Source organism: Sinocyclocheilus grahami, unplaced genomic scaffold, assembly GCF_001515645.1.
Source record: "Sinocyclocheilus grahami isolate Dianchi unplaced genomic scaffold, SAMN03320097.WGS_v1.1 scaffold2181.1, whole genome shotgun sequence".
Classification (NCBI taxonomy): domain Eukaryota; kingdom Metazoa; phylum Chordata; class Actinopteri; order Cypriniformes; family Cyprinidae; genus Sinocyclocheilus; species Sinocyclocheilus grahami.
Genome location: NW_015507360.1, coordinates 15,104 through 25,163, shown reverse-complemented (window position 1 = coordinate 25,163; position 10,060 = coordinate 15,104). Strand labels below are relative to the sequence as shown.

General features: G+C 33.8%; 1 protein-coding gene across 1 annotated transcript in view; it reads left to right on the top strand.

Annotated features, from left to right (window-relative positions):
• Nucleotides 1–1,181: 1,181 nt before the first annotated feature.
• The window catches only part of LOC107574318 (purine nucleoside phosphorylase-like), a 10,385-nt gene continuing 1,506 nt past the window's right edge, over nucleotides 1,182–10,060 (top strand). The window contains exons 1-5 of the mRNA XM_016260763.1: nucleotides 1,182–1,319; nucleotides 4,890–5,059; nucleotides 5,139–5,242; nucleotides 6,410–6,585; nucleotides 7,969–8,159. Of these exons, the coding sequence (XP_016116249.1) occupies nucleotides 1,297–1,319; nucleotides 4,890–5,059; nucleotides 5,139–5,242; nucleotides 6,410–6,585; nucleotides 7,969–8,159 (664 nt within the window). The 5' untranslated portion in view covers nucleotides 1,182–1,296. The remainder of the gene's footprint in view (nucleotides 1,320–4,889; nucleotides 5,060–5,138; nucleotides 5,243–6,409; nucleotides 6,586–7,968; nucleotides 8,160–10,060) is intronic.

Below are 10,060 nucleotides of genomic sequence, written 5' to 3'. Positions count from 1 at the left end.
ACAAATATCATCATAAGCCTAAAGAAACGTGTTATTCTTATGGTTATCAAGTTTAAGAGATTTAACAATAAGCAAAATGTCAGCAAGAAAGACATCAAATCTAGGTAACATCTTGAGAAATTTGTTTTTGTGGATAAAAAATGTACAGTGCAACACACACACACACACACCAGCCTGGTCTCATGTTTATACGTAGGTATAAATACGTATGTAAACATTACATGACAAGTAAAGGTTAAACGATTGCAGAAATGTTATTTATTTTAAGGTTTAAAGTGAAGTCGTGTTTAACATTATGTAGGCATATTCTTGAAAACGAGCTGGCAGCAGAAATCACAACAAAACGAAATGTTATAATTTCATAAGTAAACAATTTAATAAAGCAATTGAAAACAAGTTAATTAATGTGACAACTAAAAACTAATAAAATTAATGCCGCGATTTCAATATTCATAAGGATTTATTTTTAGGTGTCGTCAATACGTCAGTTTTGTACGTTTAAATGCTGAAAATACGTCAGTATTGTACATTTTAGTGCCTGTAAAAACGTAAGTAAATGTACGTTTTATAGAACCACATTTTACGTAAAATACATACGAATTATCATGAGATCACGTTGCACACACACACACACAAATATATATATATGTATATATATTAACAACATAACAATTATATATATATATATATATATATAATTTAAAATGTAATATCACATTTTAAAAGAAGATAAATAACAACTTAAGTTCTCACAAAGACATTTAACCTGATTGCAATGATACAATAAATGAAGTAAAGTTTCTTCCTCAACTTTTCAGAATACACATAAGCTAGAGAGATAAAAAAAAAGATAAACATTATGCAAAATCTTAAAATGTAGCCTACCTCTCTTATTTTATTTAAAAAATGCAAATTTTGACCATGCTTTCTTCCGTTGAATACTATCAAAAATACTGGTGCAGGAAAGTGTGCATCTAGGGGATGTAGGCTATACACGGAATAATGTAACAAGCGCTTTATACATCTACTGTTACTATTCCCCTTTGATCTTCCGTTTGTCAGAGGTGCGGCGAGTGACGTCACAAAGCACTGCGCGCAGCCAATGAGAGCGAACGTGGATGGAGGAGGAAACGCGTTTAATGAGGTCATCTCTCTCTCTTTCACACACACACACACACACACACACACACACACTCTCACACACACACACGCACGTCACAGAGCCGGAGAAACGAGTTTAAGCGGAACACTACAGACAAACTATTCCATTCTTCATTCTTCATTTACAGTTCTTCAATGTTTCCTGATTCATCTGCAGGGTGAGTTTAAAACACTTCACTAAAGGGGTTTTATTACACTCTAATCGTGACGTGGATCATTTTAGCTTCGTGTTGCATATGGCACATTATGTCTAGCGCGCGCATGTGGCCAATATTGCGTCAGAAATCATATAATAAGCGCGCTGTATCATCTTTAAAATGATCTTTCTGCGCAGTCATTTCTCTGAGTTTAACAGTTAAAGGTAAACGAATAGATAGTGATGGAACCTGTTAAACGGGTTTGACGCACTTATAATATTTCATCCATGTGACACATTATTATGATGATATTTTACATCAACAAAGCTCATATAAGCACCTTAACAGAGAAGAGTGAAAAGTGAAGTAATAAGGTGTAGGCGATAAAGTTATGAACAAGCATCTAACGGTTTAAAAAGCAATGTAACTATACTTGTTTCAGAACATCCAGAGAACTTTCAAAAGTAGCATTCTCAAGATGTTTGCAGACTGATACAGTGGAACGTTCCGATATCATTCGTGTAACAATACAACAGGTTTCTAAACATTGTGAACATTCAGAGAAACTTAATGCTTCTAGAACACACTTTCCACTCAGTAACCCGGCAAACATAGACCTTTAATATCTGCTTCCCTTTTGCTTTCTTGGGGAACCAAATGATAACGTTCTAGCAACCTTCTTTTATGTTTTTTATCCATAAAATAAGGTTTTCAAAACGTTCTGATAGTGCTGGGCGGTATATCCAAACATGTATATCACGGTATTTTTCTCAATTATACCGGTTTCACGGTACATGACGGTATTTTGTTTTCATGCATGAGCGGGTGTTAACCATATCTTCTTCTGATTGAGAGGAAATACTGCAGTGTATTGACTTAGAATGCACTATTTTACTGTCATGATGAGTGCATATTGTCAAAAAATACCACACTACATAGTGACTAAACACGACCCCTTTTAATACATGTTAACCAGGAGTCTCTCTCATTTATAATCACAGCATCGTCTGATAAACTCAGCATGCATCTACACTAAAGAGCGGCTAGGTTTGTCAGTATGAGTATTCTCTGGAAGAAAGCCACTAAAAGGGTCTGAAAGTAGCTAAATCTAGTGCTAAAGTCGCGCTCGTGTGTGAGACGCGGGAGCTGATGACAGCGGGCGCTGGATATTTGTGGAGGTCAGTGTGGATATTGTGGATGAGTTCTTCTGTGTCATCACGTTCTATTAGTTCTACAGCTTCAGTTTCGGAGCTTTCACGCTTAGTAACACATACAGCTGTGCCCTCACCACAGTGCAACAGTGAAAAGAGACCCGTTTCTGAACGTTGTTTAAGCGACATACACCGGTATTATGGTATTTTAAAAATTCATATCATAACAAAAATAAACACCGGTATTCGGTATGAACCGGTATATACAGCACTACGTTCTGAGAACCAAGAGTGGTTATCTGGGAAGTGAGTTATATCAGAGGCTGGTTCAGGGGAGTTTTCAGTGTGAATCATTAGCAGAATTGCTCAGAGGGCTCATTTGCATAATCAGACTTGTCCAGCCATTATTTTGTGTAACCAGTGTTTTTATTTGATCACATTGAGCTCAGATGATTTGTTATGGAAACATCACATGGGAAAGAAGGCAGACAGAACGACTCCAACAAAGGCAGTGATAGGCTGATTTAAAAACATTGCTATTTATGTTTGAGCGTACAACATTATTTAGTGAAGCTTAAGCTAAAAAAAAAAAATTTGGCAGTGGGTTAAAAAAATTCTTTACTTTATCCAGAATAATGTTATTTTGGTACCAATGTGACGTCATTATAGTCTATATATATATAAAACAATTTTTTTTTATTATTCATATTTTATTTTAGTTAAAGTGTCTGTTATTTTTTTAGATGTCTATATAGTAATTTTTATTTCAGTTTTTTTGTTATTTTAGTTAGACTAACTGACAATGAGAAATGTTTGCTTTGGCAACTAGTTGAAATGAATAAAGTTGACCTTTTTATATTTTATTTCAGTTAATGTTTATTTTATTTCAAGCAGTGTTAATTTCATTGACAAATAATTTTCGTCAACAAATTTTTTTTCACAGACGACAACGAGACGATACCGAAATAAAACTCTTTTTGACAAAAACGATGACGTAAATCTATTGACATTTTCGTCAACGAATAAAAACGAGATGAAAATGTTAGGGAGGGATGATTTGGGAAGAGATTAGGGATGGGGCGATACCTCTTATTTTGCTTTCGATACGATACCGATATTTTTCAAGGCAGTATCGTCGATATCGATACCGATTCGATACTTCTGAACTAAACTTTTAAATTATGAAATTTATGAAATTATTAAATTACTAAGAGTAAATGGGTAATGATAAGCACTTAACTTTATGTTTAAAATGCATATTTTTGTTTACACATGATTCAAATCTACAAATACTACAGTTGAACTACGGTCATTTTAGTAAAACCATGGTTCATTTTCATTAGGGACTGCCAGTGAATGGCTGTTGCACTATCCTACACCATTACTTGCTAACAAAGGTTATTCGTCCAGTGCAATGCATATTGTACGCATTTTTTTTTTGTTTTGTTGAAATAACAAAATCAATGGTAAATAAAACACCTTAGTATCGATATTTTTTGTTCATATATATATAACCATTGGTACTTCATTAATAAGAAGACCATGTTCTTGTTCTTTATGAGAAGTGGTTTTGGACATTTTAGAGAAATGCTTAATAAATGCATGACACTGTAACTAAACCCATTAGATTTCAGCCGACTAAATTTACTGTAGATTTAGTCAACTAAAAGTCGACAGATGACTAAAATATGACTAAAACTAAATCAAAATTTGCTGTCAAAATTAACACTAATTTCAAGTAACAGAAATGTTTTTTTATGCCTTATTGTCTTATATATTTTGTTGTTTTGTCATTGAATTTTATGAGTGTATTTCTCATTATTAATCTTTTTTTAATATGTGTATATAGTAGTTTTTATTTAAATTTTTAAGCTATTTTAGTTAAATTAAATGAAAATGAGAAATGCTGCTTTGGCAACTGGTTGAAATTAAAATAAGTTAATTTTCATTTCAGTTAATGTTTATTTTATTTCAATCAAATATTTCAATGTTTTTTTTATGTCTTTAGTTTTAGTTAATTATAATAACCCTGATCTTACACATTTTGCTTCTCAAGTAAATCTAATGATAGAAAATTAAAGTTAATTTCAGTTAAGATTTTAGTTTTTTTGTTTGTATCTGTTATTTTTATTTTTATATTTTTTAAATATATCAACATAATTTTTATTTAATTAAGCTAAATGAAAATGAAAAATGTTGATTTGGCAACTAGTTGAAATAAAACAAGTTTAAGGTTTTTTAAAATAATTTATTTCAGTTAATATTTATTTTATTTCAAGTAACCGAAATGTTTTTTTTAGTGTTATTTGTTTTAATTAATTATTACAACCCTGATCCAGAAGAATTATTTTCCACATTTTGCTTCTAATGATACTGAATGAGAGTAAATGCACACTTGTTTGACTGAAAGCCTGAGGACCGTCTCTCTGCTCTCCCTCAGGTACAGTTATGAGGAGTGTAAGGCCACAGCTGATTGGCTGCTGGCTCAGGCTCCAGTGCGCCCCCTGCTGGGGATCGTGTGCGGCTCCGGTCTCGGAGGACTGGCAGAAATGCTGAAAGATCAGCTGGTCATCGACTACAGCGACATCCCCAGCTTCCCTCGGAGCACCGGTGAGTTCAGACCATGTGCTGCGACGGCTGATTGTGCTGTACTCGTCTCCAGACTGACTCCTAACTGTGTTTTCTGTAGTTCACGGGCACGCTGGAAGGCTGGTGTTCGGCAAGCTTAAAGGAACGCCGTGTGTTTGCATGCAGGGCAGGTTTCATCTGTATGAAGGATACCCCATTCAGAAGGTGATTAACACACTAACAGTTCATCTCAAATAGACTTGGCTAACTAAATGTGTTCTAACGCTCTGCATGCGGTCCCATTAAGTTATGAAAATGATTGTTCTCTGAAACATCTAGTTTTTTAAAATGTTTTTTCTTGGTGATGCATGTTTTTTAAGCATCATTGCCATATAGCTTTTATTAATGTTTAGATTTTTTTTATTTTTTACATTTTCTGTTTATTAGAATTTTAGTTCATGTTTTAGTAATTTAGTACATTTTTGTTTTTATTAGTTATTTTTATTTATTTAAATTTTAATTAAAAATATATATTTGTCTATATAGACTATATAGTAAAAGAAAATGAGAAATGTTGCCTTGGCAACTAGCTGAATTAAAATATGTTCATGTTTGTTAAATCATACTTTTTAAATTTTAGTTTTACTCATTTAAAAAAACAAACATGTCTATATAATTGCCTGTCATTTTTATTTCAGGTTTAGTTTTAGTTGTTTCACGCTGAACTACATCAAACTAGAAATACAGCCATGGCAACTAGCTGAAATGAAATAAGTTTATGTTTTTCATTTTTCATTTTATTTCAGTTAGTTTTTTATTTTAAGCTACAAAACGTTTTTATGGTTTTCGATGTAGTTTTAGTTCATTATAATAGCCTTGATGCAAGCGTCATAGAACACATAAATGGAATGTTACGTTGTATCAGTTTGCAAACATTCTAGGAATGTTACTTTTGAACATTCTTTAAAGTTCTGAAAAAGTAGTAACGTTTAAATATGTTAGATAAAACCTTCCATGAACGATGTATAAACGATATGTTTGAGAACGTTATTAAAGACCAGAGAGCTTTACACAAATATTTCCTGGAAGAGCGTTTGTTCCTGTTGCTCTTTCATTAACTCCTGCGCTGTGTCGCGGCTCCTGTATTATCAGTGTTTGCTGAATGTAAATATCAGCGGCGTTTTTACAGTCTCTTTATTAATACAAAGCAAACTTTACACGTGTGAAATGTTCACAGAGTTACACAATCATCTCCAGCTCCTCTGAGAACAATGTCAGAGTGCAAGAACTCCTAATTATCCTGCAGATGTTAGTTTGTGCATGACATATTTCTGTTGATTTTGAGGTGAAACGTGACGTTGTGATGATGCTGTGATGATCTGGTTTCGGCAGACCACCATGCCGATGCGTGTGTTTAAGCTGATGGGAGTGGAGACGGTCATCCTGACCAACGCCGCCGGCGGACTCAACCCGGACTTCACAGTGGGAGACATCATGGTCATCAAAGACCACATCAATATTCCCGGATTCGCTGGAAACAACCCGCTAGTGGGAGCCAACGACGAGAGGTGAGGCTCTGAATCTGATTCAGTAACAGCAGAGACGCCTTTGATTAGGAGCAGTGCTGTTATTGTTAACTAAAAACGGTACTAGTTATTGAAATGAAGCTGAAATAACATGTAAATATTAGATGAAAGACCAAAACTTAAAAACGGAACCAAAAACGTAATATTGCCCTAGCAACCAATTCAAACGAAAGACTAAATTGACTAAAAATGACTATTTTTAAATAATAATCATAATAATAAAGAAGACAAAATCACATAGCAAAATTACTAAAATTAAAACTGAAATAAAAATGAATTAAACTTATAAAAAAAGCATGTAACAAAATCATTCAAATCAAAACTGAAATAAAGAATAATTAAAGCTATATAGAATAATTAAAGTAATACATTTACAAAAGCACATACGGTACAAAATTACTGAAATTAAATGTAATTTAAGTTATATAGAGTCTTTCAAAAAAAAAAATGAACTGGTAAAAGCACAACATTTCTAAAATTAAAACTGAAATAAAAATAAATGACAAAAACGCACATGACAAAATGACTAAAACATGACTGGGAGCAGTGTAAACTAATAATTGTTAGCTAAAACTATTAAAAATCATTTTCAGTAATTGGAAAAAAAAAAAAGCTACTAATAAAATAAAAAAAATATTAGATGAAAGACTGGAACTTCAAAAAAAACATAAATGGAAATTGAAATAAAATTAAAGTAGTAAAAATATATTTTTAAAAACACTAATAAACATAACAAAAGCAGTAGACTGAAACCCAAACTAAAACTAAAATGTATAAATATTGAATGTATATGAAACTCACTGACTGAGAGAAACCGTCCGCTGCAGTTTGACCTGAATGAGGATGTTTGGTAACGTTTCCGGCTCTTGGCTGAAAAAAGTATTTTCTTTTGAAATGCTGAGGTGCCCGACAGAGTTTCTGTCGTTTAATCAAACCAGACTTCAAGTCAAGTCAGTCTAAGAAGTCAAGAAACACACAAAGGCCCGTGTGACTACACACCCTTACGTTTGTGAGTTAGGAAACAAAGGAAAAACCTTACACAATAAATCACCTTTTGCAGTTTTCAGATCTGTGTATTCAAGGTTCAGAGTTCATCAATCAGACCAAACATAATAAATGCACAGAAACGGAGAGCAAGCAGTTCATTAGAACATGGTGTGATTCCAGGTCAGTGGGTCTCACCCCTCTCCGTGAAGAGCCCCCAGCACTCTCCCTGTATCTGACACACCCTCTTCAGGTCCTGCAGTCTCCAGTAATGAGCTGATGAGGTGACTCGGGTGTGATAGATGAGGGAGACACACACAGTGTGCAGGGCTGGGGGTTCTTCATGGAGAGGGTTGAGAACCACTGAGGTGTTCTGCGCAGGTTCGGCGAGCGCTTTCCGTGTATGTCGGATGCGTATGACCGTGATCTGCAGCAGCTGGCTCATGCGGTCGCAGCGGAGCTGGATTACTCTGCGTTCATGCAGGACGGCGTGTACAGCGCCTTGGCCGGCCCGTCCTTCGAGACCGTCGCCGAATGCAAAATGCTGCGCCTCCTCGGAGCCGACGCCGTGGGTGAGTTCAAATACTGTGTATTCTTTCTTTTTTTATTTCTTTTTCATTATTATTGAGTGGACTTCATTTGAAGAGTGTTGTTTTGCAAAAACAGATAACTACATTTTTTTTAAATTGTCAAAAATCATGTTTTTTATTATGTTATCATGTTTTTATTGTGTTAGTTTTTAGTTAGATGAGGGAGACACACACAGTGTGCAGGGCTGGGGGTTCTTCATGGAGAGGGTTGAGAACCACTGAGGTGTTCTGCGCAGGTTCGGCGAGCGCTTTCCGTGTATGTCAGATGCGTATGACCGTGATCTGCAGCAGCTGGCTCATGCGGTCGCAGCGGAGCTGGATTACTCTGCGTTCATGCAGGACGGCGTGTACAGCGCCTTGGCCGGCCCGTCCTTCGAGACCGTCGCCGAATGCAAAATGCTGCGCCTCCTCGGAGCCGACGCCGTGGGTGAGTTCAAATACTGTGTATTCTTTCTTTTTTTATTTCTTTTTCATTATTATTGAGTGGACTTCATTTGAAGAGTGTTGTTTTGCAAAAACAGATAACTACATTTTTTTTAAATTTTCAAAAATCATGTTTTTATTGTGTTAGTTAGCTGTATTTTTTTAGTTTTTTTTAACTTAATCAAAATAATCCATCTGCAGTTTGATTGAGAATAATTGGTATGCAGAATGTTATCTGTTTTTGCAAATTAACTCTTATTATGTTTCAGTGGGAAATTTGTAATTGTTCTGAATTTTTTGTTGATCCTTTGGATAGTATAACTTTAATTTAATAAAATGTAATAAAAATAGAATATAAAAAAATTATTGATAATTAATGTAAACATACTTTTTGTATATTATATATAATTAATATATTATTCTCATTTTAACTTTTAGTATATATTTACAGTTGGGAAATTATTAGGCACAGAAGTAATTGTTCTGTATTTTCTACTGATCTTTGGATAGTGCAACAAAATTGAATAAAAATAGAATTAAAAAATAATTAATAATAGTATATAATTTTTATGTATATGTAGCAAATCAGCTCATGGAAAATATGAATAATTAACCATAACTAGTTATAATTAACTATTCATATTTTAGATCCACTGTAGATATTTAGCTGACCACTCAGGGTCAACCGTCTTGTCAATTCTAAGAACGTTAATTTCCTGGTTAAAGGAAATAACCTTCTTACTGCACAATTCTATAAGTTTGTAACGTAAATCTGCATGATTATTGACTCCGGTTATGAGTAAACAATGAACACGTCAAGTGTGATACAAGTAAGGTTTTATTAACTACATAAAAACTTAAACTAGTCTAACATACTACATAAACACATAAAGCCGGTCTAACATACACATACAAACTGAGGTTACAGAGTATTTGTCATATAAAAAGAGAATATATAGTGTGTTGGATTGGTCCAGACGCTACATATAATATAATTCTTATATAATTGTATTAATATTAGTATTTGAATTTTATATGTTCAGGTGGGGAACTTATATTTATGGTGATTGTTTGGACAGTATAACAAAATTGAATAAAAATAGAGTTGATAAAAATTATTTATTAATATATATATATATATAATTGTATTATTATTTTAACTTTATTATATACGTTCAGGACGGAAAGTTGTAATTGTTCTGTATTTTGTGTTGATGCTTTGGATAATGTAGCGTAATAAAAAAAAAAGTGTATTAAAAAAAAGAAGTGTGCAGGGTCAGTTGTGATGTTGATTTGAGCTTATTTTGAATCCAAATCATTTCTTTGAGTGACAGAGATGGAGGGAGAAAATGTTTGAAATAGCATGACAGACAGAAGCAGTATGATGTATGAAACTGAACGGAAAGCGTTCTGTGTGTGTGTGTGTGTCTGTGTGTGTGTGTGTGTGTGTGTGTGTGTGT